Source organism: Diabrotica virgifera, chromosome 5 (genome assembly GCF_917563875.1).
Source record: "Diabrotica virgifera virgifera chromosome 5, PGI_DIABVI_V3a".
NCBI classification, from domain to species: Eukaryota; Metazoa; Arthropoda; class Insecta; order Coleoptera; family Chrysomelidae; genus Diabrotica; species Diabrotica virgifera.
The window spans coordinates 66,808,144-66,827,498 of record NC_065447.1 but is presented as its reverse complement, the minus strand read 5'-3'; the positions used below and the strand labels follow the sequence as shown (position 1 = coordinate 66,827,498).

The 19,355-nt window shown below is 34.9% G+C and overlaps 1 protein-coding gene across 1 annotated transcript; it reads left to right on the top strand.

Annotated features, from left to right (window-relative positions):
- The first annotated feature begins 80 nt into the window (after window positions 1-80).
- LOC114340706 (microsomal glutathione S-transferase 1) lies at window positions 81-6,487 on the top strand. Its single transcript, XM_028291477.2, has 3 exons — window positions 81-424; window positions 1,017-1,093; window positions 6,134-6,487. The coding sequence occupies exons 1-3, from the start codon at window positions 284-286 to the stop codon at window positions 6,375-6,377; spliced, it is 462 nt and encodes a 153-aa protein (XP_028147278.1). The 5' UTR covers window positions 81-283; the 3' UTR covers window positions 6,378-6,487.
- Window positions 6,488-19,355: the final 12,868 nt, after the last annotated feature.

Sequence of the window (19,355 nt, the reverse complement as noted above, 5' to 3'; positions counted from 1 at the left end):
TGAACCTGAACAAACATATTATAATGTGTAATTTGTAATCAGTGCCTAAGGTACGTGGATACATAATAGTTTTTGTCTTTTTTTATACTATCTTAAAAAATTTACTTCGTTGTTTACTTTTCAATAGATTTATCGAAGCAATTTTATAGATTACACTGTTATGACATAATAGGTAGCTACTATCTATAGATAACAACTGATAAATGTTCAAAGTATACTTGTTTTCACTTTTTTATAAGGTACAAGAAGGTAGTTACGCTATTTTATATCATAAGACAATACAATGACTCAAGCAGTTCATTCTTCTTCGGCATTATCTTTGGACAATGAAGTCCTTAGATCACTTCTTTTCTACTGCTCTGTTCTTGTTCTTAAGATGATGTTTATGTCCATTTTAACTGGTTCAAAGAGATATAAGCATAAGGTAAAGTGGAACTTTATATTTGCATTAATTTATCTCACGTAATATTTCAATATGTATTTAGTTCATTATTTATCATTTTAACTTTCTAATAATTTTCCCAAAAATTAAATTCTTTGTCCATATTAAGATTTTCATTTATGTAATCAGGATTAAGGGCGTAGGTTAAAAATTTCGCGCCAATGTGTTTTAAATGCATTAATTTTTTTCGAACTTTGGGAAAATTAATAAGTATTTTTGAAAAATTTAAATGCAGAGGCAGAATGAAAGATTTCATTATTACCGAGGGCCGAAAGTACCTGAAAACTTCTATAATGTTTATTTTAATAAGTTACAGGGGCTCGGTAATAAAGTAATCTTTCATTCTGGCGTTTAAATTTTTCCAAAATACTTATTAGTTTTCTGAGGATTCGAAAAAAAAAATGAATGCATTTAAAACATTGGCGCGAAATTTTGGCGCCTACGCCATTAAGCAACATAGTTAGTAGGTCCACAATGTAGGTCATAATTTTAGTATTAGTAGGTCCCAATTAGTAGGTATCTATATACATGTTAAGGTTAGCTAGATTTAATGGATCATTTATTAATATTTTAGGCATTTGCTAATCCAGAAGATGCTATACGACGACATGTCAAGCCAAAAGTAAGTGAACATGTGGAAAGAGTTCGAAGGTAAGCACATTGTATAAAAACCTTTGAAGTTATACTTCTTTAGGCGCGACTGGAAAAAACGTTGAGAGGGGGGGGGGTTCATGGAGTTTGAGGGTAATTTAATTACTTTTCTCTGATGCAAGGTCACTAATGCCTGGTTGCACCAACAGATCTTAAGTTCCAGATTAGCTAAGCTCTACTTATAAATAGGGCCTCTTTGAGTATCACTTACGTTTCACCATAATTTTAAATTCTTACCTGATTATCAATTATATCTATTATTATGTGATGGTATTCTTATTGTAATATATTATAATTATATTATATTAATTCTTATGATATTCTCGACTTAAGCTTAAGATCTGTTGGTGCAACCGGGCATTAGTCTTACAACCCCTAGGATAAGAGGGTTTTCAATTATTTTTTTGGATGGGTGTAATTTTTTTTGTTCGTCATCTCTCGGTTTTTCTTTTTTTAGGATTATGTATTGAATTAATATTTATTTTCGTCTGGGGGGGGGGTCATGACCCCCGTGACACCCCCTTGGATCCGCCACTGCAGTCATCACAATGAACAAAGTTGTGAGGTGATTAATTGTAAAAACTGACAGAATGAATGGAGAATAAAAATAAAATCAACAATGATTTCACTCTTTTAACTTATGATATAATAAAGAAATCCATATGCAGAATGTTAGTAGGTAATTATGTAATTATGCTTGGGTGGTTTCTTAATTGGCTTCTGGGAAATGACACAGCACAAATTTAACTCAAATCATATAGGTAGTCCGAAAATGGAGAAATGAAAATAAGGGAGCTAAAGTAGAAGCCACAGTAAGGGGACAAACATAGTGGAAGCGGTTTCCGCTTCAAACACAGTGAATGGCAAACACAGTGAATACGGCTAAAAGCGAGAAAAATCTTTCAAATTTGTCGGTTGCATCTACAACTTATACCAAAATGTCATCTGATGACGATATGATTGCTTTTGATTCTGTTTTGACTAAACTGAAAGGAAAAAAGTTGGTATACATTTTCTTAATCGCGAAAGAATAATTAATGAAGAATATCATTATCTATTTCAAAGCTTAAAATAAGATAACATAGAAAGTTAAATATCGTTCTCGGTCGTGTCCCAAATAGGGGGGCAGCAAGCAATGCCTTCCTTATTCATTGTACAAACACTAAACCCGCGCGACAAAATACTAAAGCGGAAAAATAAACTAAATTCTCATTCGAGTAAAAGCGATAAGGCGGGTTAAAGCGGTTTGCCCGCGCCAACCTGCTTTAACTATGTACGCGTACATTTAAAAACGTGCATTCATTTTGAAAACGTATAAAAGCGGGTCCGCGCGGATTGACCGTAAGCGGGAACCGCTTCCACTATGTTCGTGTACTTAGAATGCAGTGAAGGTAGCATAGGGCAATGTATTTCTTATCGGAGAACGGCCGACTACGTTGCCGATTCGCCCCGAGCGGTGCATTAGGACCGGATTTAAGATTCGTAGCACTGTAGTATAGTACACAAGTAGCACAACAATTGTTGACGGTTGCATACACGTACCTACCACTGTGCCGACATGAGCGGCACCCATGCGCGCCGTAACACTAACACTGCATTCTAGCTCTGGCCTTCAGTATAGAGCTCTTTAAAGATGGCGTCTTGTAGGTAATTAGTTTTTTAAATACATAACTCCAGAACGCTTCTATTTAGAAAAACGAAAACCGGTAGGTACGCCTATTTATCTTCCAGAGATGAATCGATTCCATAAATTGCGAATTTCTAGTACCGGTCATAGGCGTCCCTTTTGAATAGGGCAGCGGTTATTTTATCGCATAACTTTTTTATATTTAACTTTTAAGCATTTTTGACACTGGATTATTACATTTGTGAGGTATTCTAGTACTAAAATGTACTCTTGCTTTAAGTCGGCAGGAAACACCGTTTTCTAGAAAAGTCGATTCAAAAATTTTTCTTTTTTTTAGTTTGAACAAAATTTGAAAAAAAAATTAAAAAAAACGTTGTATTTTACTGATTTGAAGCAAGAGTTTTGTACTAATATCTCATAATATAATAATCTAGTGTCAAACATACCTACTTAAAAATGAAAGACCAAAAAATAATGGGATAAAATAACCGTTGACCTACCCAAAACGGATGCATAAGACCCGTACTAGAAATTAGCAATTAATTAAATCGATTCATCTCTGGAAGATAATTAAACGTACCAGTTTTCGTTTTTCTAAATAGTTTTTTTAACACACGTGTCTTCAAGATATGTGATTTTCACCCACATCTCTTCGTGGGTCAAGCATGTCATTAACCTATGAAAAGCACTGATGATGGAATTGTTATTCCGAAAACGTTCTGTGTTTTTTAATTTACCTTTAATAAAGGATTTTTGTAATTTTTTTAACTTAAATCTCTATAATCTGTATATGTTACCGGCTAAACCCGATTTGGCCTAGGCCAAACTAATTTATCCTGATATTAATACGGACGCTGCAGGATAAACTAGTAAGGCCTTTATAATATACCTACAAAACGAAAATAAATATGTAGATGAACTGAATGAAATACTCCGTAATTGGAAAATAATCATTTTTATTAAAAGTTAATGACTCGTTAATATTTATGGACAATTGGCAATAGAAACAATCATGTTATAAAAAATAATCAGTGTTTTTATAAAAGCAATAATTATACCTCAATTTTAAAAAATATTTATTTTTCCATGGAGTATTTTGGTGACACTTATAATTACGGATTATCATTGGTTTCTTGCTCTTGCATCTGTTTGTGGAAGTGGAACAGTTTTTGTTGCAGCTGAATTTGACAAAAACTTGTCCTAATCAAACTGAACCTCTCGTAGCTGCAACCTTTAACGGTATTTCAGAGCCTTGCTTTAAATCTACTACCTCTAAAAAAGTTTGATGACAAATGTCGAATTCTGATCTGAAAGAGACAGGGACATTCGTACGCCAAAAAGTTAGATCGGACAAGGTTGTGTCAAATGCAGCTGGAACAAAAATTATTGCACAAATAGATGCAAGTGCAAAAAAGAAATGAAACTCTGCAATTCTAAGTGTTACCAAAACACTCAATGAAAAAATAAATAATAATGTTTATAATTTCGTAGATGTATTGCTTTTATAAAAAAACATTGATTATTTTTTATAATATGATTGTTTGTATTACCAATTGTCCATTAGTTTTAACGACGAATCATTATTGTTTTAATAAAAATGATTATTTTCAAATTATAGAGTACATATTTTATTCAGTTTATCTATTTATTTGAGCTTCGTAGGTACACTATAACGTTTATACTAGGACGTACTAGTAGTGGGTCCTGCAGTATCCGTAATATTATGAGAATAAACCAGTTTGGCGTAGACCAAACTAGTTTATGGTAACGAGTTCAGGACAAACTCGTTTGGCCTAGGCTAAACTAGTTTGTCCTAAAATCGGGTTTGGCTGGTAACATACACACTTGCTAGTGCGAGCTTTAGTATACTTTCTTACAAATCAAATACCGATGTTTTAAAAATGAGTACCTATCAGAATCGTAAAATGTAGCAATATTGTATTCTGCACCGTTTTGATTCGTATCTCATAAGAAAATCGAATATCTCTAATAATAAGAGACTCAATAGCCTGGGAGGTAGTGTCAAATTTGACCGGAGCATTTTAGCATGGCTGTTTTCTTTTTATTTAGTTAGGTGTTCCAAAGCTTATTAACAAATGATGTGTCAGCTGGCCCAGAACCGGGGATTTTAGGCAAGAAAAGGTAAAATATGAAACTTGATGGAAAAACGCTACAACTGTTTGTCAAATATTTATCTCCGTGGCTTACATCTATTAATGGCCTTATATATAATACTTGGCTCCTAGCTTTCTGAGTTAATACGACCATCCTAAGTAATCATTATTTACGCAGACACTACAAAAAATATTGTTTATTAGAAAAAAGAGTTGTTAAGGGTTGTATATGTATCTTTTGGTTCTATATCATATAAAATTAAGAAAAACAGTTTGTTCAAAATAATAAAAAAGAATGTCGGGGGAGGGCAACCCCCTTTTCACTTAGATTGGTCGTACAACTCAGGAACCTTCAGGGGTTCATGTACAACTTTGCTTATTAAGGTCGCATAGTTTACGATTCTATAAAAGACATACAGACTTTTTTATATTGTGTCGTATAAATAATAAAAACGTGGTATTATCAAAAAATAATATTTTTCAAATCAAAATGTCAATTTTAAAAACAAAAAAAAATTTCCAACGCCAGTAATCGAACCCGAGTAGCCTAGGTGAAAGCCAGTAGCTAGCTATTCTAGGCCATTATACACGTAAGTCTTGGAGATAAATATTTGACACATAAGCTGTAGCGTTTTTCCATCAAGTTTCATATTTTACGTTTTCTTGCCTAAAATCCCCGGTTTTGGGCCAGCTGACACATCATTTGTTAATAAGCTTTGGAACACCTAACTAAATAAAAAGAAAACAGCCATGCTAAAATGCTCCGGTCAAATTTCACACTACCTCCCAGGCTATAATGTTCTGATGCCTTCCTTTTATGCTGTAGGGTACATGACCCTACCTGCTAAAAAACTCTTTTCTGCCGTGATAAACATATTATTATCATTATTATTTTTTTTTCTCTGATTCTGGCCTTGGTTTAGAACTAGAACCTTTAGCCACGTAATTGTATAACTTATCACTAACTCAGGTGTAATGTGTAGTGTGTGTGTGTTGAGTAAGTGTCTCGTTACTTTACAAAGTTGACGTCATTGTCTTTGCAAAGAGACGCTAATTGTATCCGAACGTCTGCGGTCCCTCCGGTGAGTACCGATCCCACAAGGACAGAAACCACTTTCATTTATTAATGTATAATAAATGAAAAAATTTCTGACCCTTGTGAGATTCGAACTCACTACCATTCGGAACTTTCGATCCAAAGGTTAGGCGCTCTTACCACTGAGCCACAGAGGGGGTTATCATTATTATTCTTCTAATGTATATTAATTCTAACTATCAATGTTCTTATTTTTATTTCAGAGCTCACTTGAACGACATTGAAAACATTCCACTATTCTTTGTGACTGGTTTGATTTATACCTTAACCAATCCTGCAGTGTATCTCGCAAAAACTTTCTTTTTGGCATATACACTGGCAAGAATCGGTCACACTGTTGTGTATGCTGTTGTTCCGATTCCTCAACCAGCAAGAGGACTGTGTTGGATGGTTGGATACGGAATAACTGGATATATGGCCGTTGTCAGTTTAATTACTTTTAAATAGGCCATAATTGTTAGTAATTTTGTGATAAAATATTTCTTTAAAATACGATTTTTATAGTTTTGTAAAAGAATGAAAATCTAAAACATAATAAAGAAATTGGTTTAATGCTTCGTAATTATTTTATTTATAGTGCAACCAATGAATTATTAGTTTATTAGGCGTTTCTCATAAGACAGATATGGATGTAGGTAATTACATATAAGTTTTGCCTACATTCATCACAGCATAGTAAAAGGCATATTTTTACATATAATAGGTAAAATAACTGGAAGAGAAAACTCCTTACACAGCATAAAGCCATATCTTATAGTGATCCTCAAGTTGAATTCCTATCTTGTCGGCTAGGGCAGGGGTCACCAATTAGCGGACCGCGGTCCGCATCCGGACCGTGAGCTAGTTTTGTGCGGACCGTCAATAAATTCAGAATATATCTAGGGTTTGGCAATTTTGAAAATGTGTGGCCATGAAATTGCGTACTATGTTTGGCTCAACGTATGTGTGCGAAGCCGCTTTATCAAGAATGAACTTTATTAAAAATCGGTAGAGATCTCAGTTGCACTAAACTCACTCCAAACTTCAGACAGGTTGTACATAAAAAATGTCATTTTTCTCTCTGATAATTTAATTTTGTAAAGAGTTCTCCCCCTTATTGTTATACTTACTAATCATTAATTTTGAAATTAAGTAAGCTGTAATATAAAATTGTCATGTGCAGTTTTTTTATATTCATTTCCTCTCTACTATATGTTAAGTAGGAGTACTTTTCAGATGTGCATTTAATTAAAATAATTTTCAGATTTAATAAGTTTGGAACAAACACCTTGCATTGAAACTAATGTAGAAAAGATAACATGTTAATTAGCATTTTGTACTTCTTCTTAACGTGCCCTATCAAGTCCCCTTGACGTTGGCGATTAACATGGCGAAACTGTCTCTGTCTCGAGCTATTCTAAATAGGTGTTCTGCTTTCTTTATTCCTGTCCACTCCCGGATATTCTTCAACCAAGAGGCCTGCTTTCTACCAATTCCTCTGCGTCCTTCGATTTTACCCATCATAATTAGTTGAAGAATATTATACCGGTCTCCCCTTACTACGTGTCCAAAATAGGCCATCTTTCTATATTTGATGTTATCAAGCGGCTCGCGGGTAGCATTTGCTCTCTTAAGGACTGCCACATTTGTCAGCATAGCCGTCCATGGTATTTTCAGAATACGTCTGTGCAGCCACATTTCAAAGGCCTCCAAACGGTTAATGGTGGATATTTTTAATGTCCATGCTTCGACACCATACAAGAGGACTGACCAAATGTAGCATTTAATCATGCGCTTTCGAAGTTGAAGTTGCAAGGTATCATTACAGAAGAATGACCTCATTTTTAAAAATGTGGTGCGGGCTATCTCGATTCTACATTTTATCTCTTTATCTGGATCTAGTTGTTCAGTAATATGGCAACCAAGATATTTAAAACTGGGTACTCTTTGAATTATATGACCATCAACATATAAACGTGAATCTTGATGGGCCAAACGGCTAAATACCATGTATTTTGTTTTTGAACAGTTTATATTTAGGCCAAACTCTCTTCCCACTGTGTCAATGGCATTTAAAAGGTGTTGTAATCCATTCATATCATCACTTAAAATAACTGTATCGTCTGCATATCTGATTGTGTTTATCAGAATTCCATTAACCTTCACACCCCATTTCAAATTATGCAGCGCTTCCTTAAATATTCTATCTGAATACAAATTGAACAACAGTGGGGACAGTATACAACCCTGTCTGACACCTCTTTGTATTTTGCATATTTCTGTTGATTTTCCATTTATGCAAGCTGTCGCTGTTTGACGCCAGTATAATTTTTCTATGATTCGCACATCTTGACTATCAACTCCTTTATCCTTTAATATTTTAATTAATTTGTGACGTTGTACTCGATCAAAGGCCTTCTCATAGTCAATAAATACAGCAAAGACGTCTTTCCTTTGATCTCGGCATTTCTGCAATAACACATTTAGTGCAAAGAGTGCGTCCCGGGTTCCCAGTCCATTTCTGAAGCCAAATTGTGTTTCATCCTGGTCTTCTTCACATTTATCTCTGATTCTACTGTGGATGATACGTAGAAAGATTTTCAAGGTGTGGCTCATAAGGCTTATCATTCTATAGTCGCTACAGTTTTTCGGACGTTGTTTTTTTGGTAGGGTTATGAATTCGGACTTTAACCAATCTTCAGGGATATCACCAGTCGAATAAACATCATTGAAAAGTTTGACTAGTATTCCAATGTTTTCCTCATTTATGAGCTTTAACATTTCTGTAGGTATGTTGTCGGGACCAACGGCTTTCTTGTTTTTTGCCAATTTTATAGCATGTTGTATTTCTGATTTTAGTATTTCTGGTCCTTCACCTTCATCTAAAGTGTCCAGTTCTTCGGGTCTATCATCATTATACAGTTCATTTATATAATTATACCAGGTAGTTCGAATTTCGTGTTCATCTATTATCATTTTTCATTTTGTACTATGATTATTTATTTTAAATTCCTCCGTTTCCTTTCTACAAAATTGAAGATGTCTAAAAACTTATTAGCATTCAAAATATAAATTCCTAATTTTTAAAATATTCTCAGTAACAATTTACAATACTGCTGTTTTCAAAATATACTGATAATAACATCAGAATAATACACAATGAATTTATATTTTATTTATTGTACCAGGAAAACTCACAGAAAAGTATACAGTAACCAAAAAACGAACAGATATTATTAGTTTCCCTTTCCATATTAGTCCATGTGTGAGTCCACTTTCGTGTGAAAAATGTTTCTGACTCGATTTCTTTGCGGATTCCTGTTAAAAAATGTCCCCTTTAAACAAATCAGAAGGGTGTCGGGTGAAACAATTTTTTAAGCAAATTCAAAATTACTTTTTTGCCTCGAAAAATGTATTTTTAGGTTTCTTGGGTAATTATAAACAATAAAGGTCTCTTGTCATATTGCGATTTAAAATCTGAAAAATGCGAAAATATGCATTTGCGATGCTTGAAAACTCTTAAGTTTTAATAAAATGACAGATCTTTTTTATTTAAGATGACCCAAAAATGCTAAAAACATATTTTCGCGGGTAAAAAAGTTGATGTTTTGAATTTGTTAAAAAATATATTAAACAATTTCTGCCCAAAAATTTCGCCCTGCACCCTTCTAATTTGTTTATAACGGATATTTTTTAACAAGAATCCACAAAGAAACCGAATCAGAACATTCAGACACAGGCAGCATAAATCCGGACCCCGGAAGTGTCACAGGTTTTCGAAACGGACCCTCAGGCAGGGCCGTAACTACGATGTTGGGGGCCCCGGGGCAAACGTAATCTGGGGCCCCCTACCCCACACCCACACCGCAAGGGGGGTCCGGGAAAATGTTTGATATTTAACGCCTTGAAAACTCATTGTCCCTCCTGTGTGAACACCACACTCTCTTCTTCCTTTTTTTTTTCAGCATGTCTTGCAATAATTATAAAATTAGCAGCGCTAATGAATACATTTTCATCTGTAGGTATCTGACATTGTGGACGGATCATCAACGAATGCGTTCGTACGCTACAATGTAAATGGTCTTACTTTGTAGCGAACGAATAACCAAGCGAACTACCAAGCAAACGTAAATGCACCTTAACCCTCCGTTTGTCGCGCGGTCTACATTCGTAGACCACTCTCCTTTAAGTGGTCGCCAATTGCAGAAAACTGCACATACGCCCCCATCCCGCTTAGTAGCTGTCACTAATACTTCCAACTTACTGTTCAGTTTGTTAAACGCCGCCGATATGTTTGCATTATTTTTTTACCATTATTCAAAGAGCACTGGTCTACCAGCGTAGACCGCGCGACTAAGCGCGTTCCAGTTTTTAGTCGTATATATAAAGCTAATATGTAGCCTGCTGTATCCCGGGATCCGGGAAAATGTTTGATATTTAACGCCTTGAAAACTCATTGTCCCTCCTGTGTGAACACCACACTCTCTTCTTCCTTTTTTTTTCAGCATGTCTTGCAATAATTATAAAATTAGCAGCGCTAATGAATACATTTTCATCTGTAGGTATCTGACATTGTGGACGGATCATCAACGAATGCGTTCGTACGCTACAATGTAAATGGTCTTACTTTGTAGCTAACGAATAACCAAGCGAACTACCAAGCAAACGTAAATGCACCTTAAGGTGCCTTAAGCAACTTCAATGTGAGCCAAACACAGTCAGTGAAGCTGGTCAGTGTAGTGGTGGGACTGATCCTAATGTGCTCATTCTATCTTACCCTTCTTTTCAAAATATGGTACCATGTGGTTTCTTTCACATACCAAGATGTGGTCTGGGAAAATTGGTTAAGACAAAGTAGCTGGGCTGGGACCTGGGGCCCCTATTCCGGTTGCATTTTAATTTTTATTTCGCCGAAATTTTAATTTCCTCAGCAACAATTTATATCTTTACGAAAGGTCTCGGGGGCCCCAGCTTAGCCCGGGTCCCCTCTTCCAATGGCATTTTAGGTTTTGTTACGCCGAAATAACTAACTTCCTAACTAATAATTTAAATTTTTATGTTAAGGTCTCGGGGGTTTCAGCTTAGCTCAGGCCTCAGGGGCCCTGTTCTGTTCCAATTGCATTTTAGTCGAAAAAACTAATTTCCCCAGTGAAAAATTAAGACTATGATGCTGTCTTTTTAAAATTGTGTAATTTGAAAATATTTCGTTGATATCGGCTTCTAAATTACATACATATTTTTATTTTCCTCGTTAAAATCTATGCACGGCCAACCAAAAGGAGGCCTCTGTGGGCCCCCCCTTGGCCGGGGGCCCCGGGGCACTGCCCCGGGCAAGAGTACAAGGCAAGAGAACTTTTCAACACAGTGAAAGTTAGAAAAACATCGTACCTAGGCAACATACTGAGAAATAATAGGTACCAATATGCTCAACTTATAGTGAAAGGAAAATCGAAGGAAGGAGAGGACTAGGAAAAAAAAGACTATCGTGGCTCAGAAACATCCGACAATGGACAGGGCTAAATTTTGAACAGCTAATAAGAACAGCTGAAGACAGAGAAGAGTTTGCAATTGTAGTAGCCAACCTCCACTGAGGAGACGGCACTTTAAGAAGAAGAAGAATTAAAACTGATTGTTAATAAAAATATTCTTAGTAATTAAGTGAGTCTGTGTTTATAATACTTACTCAACGGATTTCAACTTGGTCTAGATATAGACGGATATGGGGAAACTCATAATACGCCGTAGTCAAAGGCTATAATAAAGACACTCTATTAAACCGGGAGATATTAACAGAAGTTCAACCACGATTTTCTAAGTCCTGCCCTTTGCAATACTGGAAGGTTAGAGAAGGTACTTACAACTTGTGGAAAAATCCACGGGTTTCCTGTGACATTTTCCTGTGAAAATTAGATTTTCCATGAAAAAAAAATTGGGAGTTGCGATGAATTTTTAAGTCCTGCCATATCCATAGAAAAACAGGATACTATCTATTTTATGAAGAAAATTTTTTGGGCAGGACGGCTGCAAAAGGACTAAGGGAGTATACAGATATACAAACATGTAATGAAAATAATAAAATTTTCATAATTTTCTAAGTTCTGCCAACTTAATAAATTAATCATATTTATTTCAAAATGACCAACAAAATGTTGGCACGACGTCACCTAATGTTTAACTGCACTTGTTTCTTGGAAAATTCTGTATAAAATTTTCACTCTGGTTCCGTGATTTTCTAAGTCATAAAATAAATTTTGTTATAAAATAAATAATTTCAGTAGACATTATTCAAAATGGCAGGATGTTTAGTTACACCTTTTTTACTATATATAGTTAAAAAATTTGTAAGAAAATTCGTGGAAATTACACGATTTTCTAAGTCATGTCATTTCGCACATATCTCAAGATGGTTAATATAAATCTATTTTCAAAGAGGCAGGATGGTTGTATAGTTATTTCGTATAAAAAAATTAAATTGTCTGTCTGTAAAATTATTTCAGGGTGTTATACAAACATATTCATATCACCACAATTTTCTGAGTCATACCATGTCGAGTATGCTTAAAAAACACTAATCGAAAACCGTTTACAACTTGGCAGGATAACCGCAATGATGAATAATACAAAAAATTAATTTGTATATCATTAAAACAATCGTATCCTATTAAATATTATTTTCCTGAATAATGTCTCGGAATTTTTACACACTTTTCAAATCTAATAGCAAAGTGTAACATCTTTATTTTAAGTGATTAGTTCATATTTTTATCTAAGTAAACGCAATAAAAGTAAATAAACAATTTTTACAATTTATTGGTTATAGTAGGGAATTTACCTACCCATTATATTATGCAGGGTGTCCAGATGCTCTTATAACAAACGAAAACCGGAGATTAGTCAGATAATTTTAAGAAAATTTAACTCAATTCACCTAGTTCAAAAATGCTTCTGTGGAAAGCTAGAGCTCTTTAAAGATGGCGTCTTGTAATTCATCATCGTCATAATTCAACCCGGATCTATCCAATGCTGGATATAGGTCTCCCTCAGTCTTCTCCATGCATTTCTGTCCTGTGCTGCCTGCATCAAGTTTCTGTCGATCCGTTTGATGTCATCAGACCATCTGGTTGGCGGACGACCTCTACTTCGATATGCTTCGTCTAGAAGAAGCATATCGAAGTCTTGTAATTAGTTTCTTTAAAATAGCTGCAGAACGCTTTTATTTGGAAAAACGAAAACTGGTACACTTATTTATCTTCCAGAGGTCAATTGTCAAATGTCAATTATCAATTGTCAATTTTTAGTACCGGTCATAGGGGTCCGTTTTGGGTACGGAAACGGATATTTTATCGAATAACTTTTCTGTCTAACTTTTAAGCATTTCTGACACTGGATTATTAAATTCTGGGATAGTTTTGTACTAAAAGGTACTTTTGCTTTAACTCAGAAGAATACGCAGTGTTCTAGAAAAATCGATTTGAAAAATTTTTCGTTTTTTGAGTTTAAAAGAATTTAGAAAAATTCTATTTAGGAAAACTAGAACTGCTACGTTTATTTCTCTTCCAGAGATGAATCGATTTTATCAATTGTGAATTTCTAGTACTGGTCATAGACATCCGTCTTGGGTAGATCAACGGATATTTTATCTCATAACTTATTGGTCTTTAAATTTTTAGACATTTTTGAGAGTAGAGTATTAAATTGTGAGGTATTCTAATACTAAAAGTTACTCTTGCTTTAAGTCGGCAAATACACCGGTTTTTTTAAATTTTTTAAAAAATTTTTTCAAATTCAACAAACAAAAAATTTTAAAATGGATTTTTCCAGAAAACCGTGCATCCTACTGACTTAAAGCAGGAGTACCTTTTAGTACCTACTAGAATACCTCACAATTTAATAATATGGCGTGAATAATAATATGGCGTGTATATTAGTCACCCCGAGCACTAGGTAAAGATCTGTTCTAATGTGACATTCTTGTTCAGAAACCCCAAAAACCACCTGAGTAATCTGTCTGTATCAATTTACTGCCGAAATTAATATTGTTACAAGTTCTTTACAATACTTTATTTAAACTCCAATACAATATTACAATACGTTAACAACTTGAACAAACTGACAACTTTAAATACTCAAATTCTCAAAATACAACTGAACTTTCAAATGTCAAACACAATGTTTATATAGTTTTCTGACGTTCTAGATATCACCAGACATTTCTGGGTTATTCCATGACATCCAGAATATTCTCGTCTACTACTTCTTCTTTCACGTCGAGGGACTCTTTCTATGTAGGAACAATCTACGGAACTGTCATAACACTGCTCCCTCCTTTATAGTTATTCGCCTCGAATAACTGGTCTATCAGGGTCTGGTTGAAGCCAACAGGGTGGATCAGTTCCATGATATGGGGCTAATCTCTCAATGTGAACTACCTTGGGTTTACTTCTCGCTGAAAACTGGATGCGGTAGACCAGGTCATTTATTTTCTTTAAGACGGTGTACGGGCCTTCCCAGTTTCGTTGAAGTTTCGGACAAAGTCCTTTCTTGCGTGTGGGATTGTATAGCCATACTGGATCACCTCTTTCGAAAGTTGTCCCTGTAGCTTGCATATCGAACCTGGACTTGGCTTTATCACTTTGAAGCTTCAAACTTTTACGAGCAAATTCGTGGACTTTTTCCAGTTTTTCTCTTAAGCTTTCTAGGTACGTCAGGGATGAAGGTTCTTCTTCACAGGTAGGCAATTTTCCGAAAATAAGATCTTGAGGAAGCTTCATTTCTCTTCCGGTGATCATCACTGATGGAGAATAACCGGTTGCTTCATGTTCAGAACTTCTGTAGGCTAACAGGAATAGAGGTATTAGGGTATCCCAATCTTTTTGATTATCAGCAACAAACATTGAGAGGTATTGACAAATAGTTCTATTATGTCTTTCGATCATTCCGTCTGATTGTGGGTGGAGAGGCGTAGTTCGAGTTTTCTTAATACCCAAGATTTTCATTAGTTCTTGCCATAATTCGGATTCAAAATTTCGTCCCTGATCAGAATGCAACTCTAAAGGAACTCCATGTCTTGATACGACGTGTGTTATGAATGCTTCCGCTACAGTCGTCGCTTCTTGATTAGGAAGAGGTGCAATTTCAGGCCATTTTGAAAAATAATCCATTGCAACCATTAAGTACTTGTTACCTCTCTATGTCGTTGGAAGTGGACCGAGAATATCAACTGCAAGTCGTTCAAAAGGCTCTCCGGAAAGATATTGTGCCATTTTACCACGACTTCTTGTTCTAGGGCCTTTTCTACCGTTACACAAGTCGCATTTCTTACACCATTCTTCTACATCTCGGCGACAATTGATCCAATAAAATCTGTCTAGAACCCTGGCCAGTGTTCTTTTTACCCCAAAATGTCCTCCAGACAGGCTGCTATGAAGTTCTTGCAACACACTTTTAATGTGTGATTTTGGCAGTACCACTTGTTGAACTATACGTACTCCATCGGAACTTTCCCACTTCCGATATAACAAACCATTCGAAAGATGCAAGGATTCCCATTGAGCCCAGTACGCCTTTATAGTTCGACTGTATTTAGATATTTCCTGCCAAAGAGGTCTTACTCCATTTTTAAGCCAATCTCGTATAACTCTTAAGTCGTTATCTTTCTTTTGACTCTTCTTAATGTTTTCCAGAGAAATCTGGTCATTATCTTCTTGTTGTTCAACTGTGGTCATCCGCAGACTAACTTCTTCGGTTACATTCTCTTTTTGTGCTAGCTGACGTTGGCTTTGAACTTGTAATTCATTTAATGCATTTTGGTATTCTTGAAATTGTTTATTTAACACATTCTTCTCTTTCATCAGTTTTTGACATTCGTTTTCCAGATTGGACTGTGTAGTTTTTGCATTATTTTGAATTACCTTACACTCTTCTTGCAATATTGTCACCTGTTCTCTTAATCTTTCTATTTTATTTTTACTAATCGCTAGTTGTTCCTTCAAATGGCTAACTTCAAATTCCAGTGTATTTTCTTCCTTTCTATGGTCAGTTGTAGGAAATCTGTTTCTTAGTGACCATCTACCATCATTTCTAGTGAGACTTTGCGACAGGCTTCTGGATGTCGAACTAGGCGACCTTCTGATCTCATTCTTGTATTCTTCTTTTCGTGCTTGGGATCGGCTTCTGCAATTGGATTTTAGATGTCCCATTCTTCCGCAGTTAAAACATCTTCTGTTTTCATTTCGAGGTTTTTGTTGATTTTGTTGAAGGTTTTGGAGTATGTTCAACATCTGGGACAAAATAGGTTGTCGATTATCTGTGGTAGTGACTTCTTCATCTTCTCGAAATCTTATTTCTTTTAATCTTGGGCGAGATCTTGAAATACTTTTAGCCGCTTCAAACTCCTGGGCTGAAACTAGTGCTCCATTTAGCGTTTTGTGTTGTAATCGGAGAGCCTGTTGCAATTCAATATCATGTAGTCCGTCTATGAATGCCTGTATACCGATTTGTTCAAGAAAATCTTTAGGTGCCTGAGAGTATGCCAAATGTAGTAATCTTTTAATATCAGCTTCAAATTCTTGTAGGCTCTCGTTATGTTTTTGATACCGAACTTTAAGCTGACTTTGAAAAACCTGCTTCAGATGTTGTTGGCCATATCTTGTTTCTAAAGCTTGAACAAGTGAGTCATAACTAGGTGAATCCTGAGGAAGAAATTGAAGGACGGTTGCTGCCTGGCCTCGAAGCGACACCACCAAGGAAGCTGCCATTTCTCTCTCAGTCCAGCCATTTGCTCTTGCTGCAGCTTCAAATTGGAAACGATACGTTTCCCATGCTGTTTGGCCATCGAAGGTGGGTGGTTTCAAAATTTTGCTCTTTCTGATTGTGCCTGATTCAAGAAGATTTAGGGGATGTGAAGATGAAGGGGCTGTTTCAGATTCGACATTCGTTACTGAAACAATACGAGATAAAGAAGCTTGGGTATCAATTTTTCGTTCTAACATAACTATTTGTTTTTCTAAACTAGATTTTAAATTATCTTGTTGTTGCTTTAAATCATTTTGTTGCTGTTCTAGTTTATTATCTAAATAGTTTTGTTTTTCTTCTAATGTGTCAATTCTACTATTAATTTGACTTACCTCTAATGTAAAATTTTCTTGAATTTGTGACAAACTATTTATTATTTCTACCTCTACTTGTCTACGCCTCTCCTCCTCTTCTTGCCTACGTTTCTCTTCATTTTCTTTCTCTGCTTGCCTACGTTTCTCTTCATTTTCTTTCTCTTCTTGCCTACGTTTCTCTTCATTTTCTTTCTCTGCTTGCCTACGTTTCTCTTCATTTTCTTTCTCTTCTTGCCTACGTTTCTCTTCATTTTCTTTCTCTGCTTGCCTACGTTTCTCTTTTAACTCTTCCATTTTTCAAAAACCATTCTGGTGGTCCGGATGTATCCATTTCTTTCTCGAATTTAGTAGATCTTGTATTGACCATATACAAATTACTTAATGTCTTCTTATCCCACCGCTGTCACCAATGTTACAAGTTCTTTACAATACTTTATTTAAACTCCAATACAATATTACAATACGTTAACAACTTGAACAAACTGACAACTTTAAATACTCAAAATCTCAAAATACAACTGAACTTTCAAATGTCAAACACAATGTTTATATAGTTTTCTGACGTTCTAGATGTCACCAGACATTTCTGGGTTATTCCATGACATCCAGAATATTCTCGTAAGTGACTACTTCTTCTTTTACGTCGAGGGACTCTTTCTATGTAGGAACAATCTACGGAACTGTCATAACAATATATAAATATAGTATAGAAAATGCTTAACAAATAAAAAGGTACCATGAAATATCATTTTATTATAATACTAACATAACTAAACATTTTGGTATACTATTAATAACTGACAATAATAGACTATATTAAAAATCGTTTAAACATAAATTAATAGAAGTTTGGATATCAAATCACTAACAATATGTATAGGGTGTAAGTGTTCCTACAAAATTAACAGAAAAACGTAATTATATTTTAAACTACCTCGTATAATATTTCAAAACACTATATTTTATTAAAGAGAACATCGAGTAGAATCCAAAAATGTAAAAATATACAGGGTATTCCATTTAAAAAAAAAACATAAATTTGTGTCACCCTGTGAAAACGTGTAGCCCTGTATATTAGAAAATACTGTTAAATCATAGTCCTATCTGTGGCTCATATTTTACCTAAATAACTTTTTTCGTATATCTTACGACAAACGAGTAATTATACTTTGTCACACTAATGCCTCACCCTGTATACAAAATAACCATAAAACCATCCTGCCTCTTTGTAAATAGACTTATATTAAGATTCTTGAAACATGTGCAAAATGGCATGACTCAGAAAATCGTTGACTTTTTCACGAATTTTCTTACAAATCTAGAACTCCTGCCGTCTTACAAGAACCGTTTAACCTTCCTGCCGAGTACCGAAAAGGTATTAATTGTATTTGAGTATTATAACTTTTTAAAGGCAGGACTAAGAAAATCACGGAATCAGGGTGAAAATTTTCCGCAGAATTTTCCAAGGGACAAGTATACTTAAACATTAGGAGACGTCATGCCAATATTTTTTTTGATCATTTTGAAATAAATATGTTTAGTTTATTTAGTTGGCAGGACCTAGTAAATCATGAAAATTTCATTATTTTCCTTACATGTTTTCCTTACATGTTACTCGCGCAGTAAGCCATCCCATGATTATAAGATCACAGTTAGTTCTGAGGAAATACCTTTTAGTGATAAAACATTATTTCTTGGTAGCATTCTAGAAAGTAATATGACATGGGATGAGAATGTTACTAAAGTCTGCAAAAATATGAATAAGGGTTACTATGCGATCCTCCAGTTGAAAACTCTGTTTAATTCCAATCAATTGATGTGTGTACTATGCATTGGTTTACATATGGCCTATAATGTTGTCTTGTGGGGAAACTCTAGGAACTCTTCCAGAGTTTTTATAAGTCAAAAGAGAATTCTTAGACTGATATTGAATATTGATAATAGACAATCATGTCGTAAATATTTTATTGAACACAGACTGTTGACTTTCCATGCTTTATATAGTTATAAGTGTAGTATTGATGTTAAAACTAAATTTCAAAATTTTACCCTCAACTCTGATTATCATAGTTACCCGACAAGGCACGGGAGGTTGATAAGCGTGTGTAATCATTCCACAACTCTTTTTGAAACTAGCCCTGATTTTGCAGGATACAAGTTTTACAACTGTTTGCCACTTGTTATGAGAAATGAAAATAATATTCAAAAATTCAAAAATAAATTAAAATCATGCTTGATCCAATTATGCGTTTACAACTTAAATGATTACTTTGACTTAATAAAAGACTACAGGGAATGAGGACCGACGGGGTTCAGAAACGATCTATATTGCATATCT

Bases quoted from the DNA above. Each gene is read 5' to 3' on its own strand.
- LOC114340706 (XM_028291477.2), top strand. From the start codon at position 284: ATGACTCAAGCAGTTCATTCTTCTTCGGCATTATCTTTGGACAATGAA. The intron at 425-1,016 runs GTAAAGTGGAAC...TTAATATTTTAG, and splicing joins CAAAGAGATATAAGCATAAG to GCATTTGCTAATCCAGAAGA. The intron at 1,094-6,133 runs GTAAGCACATTG...TTTTTATTTCAG, and splicing joins CATGTGGAAAGAGTTCGAAG to AGCTCACTTGAACGACATTG.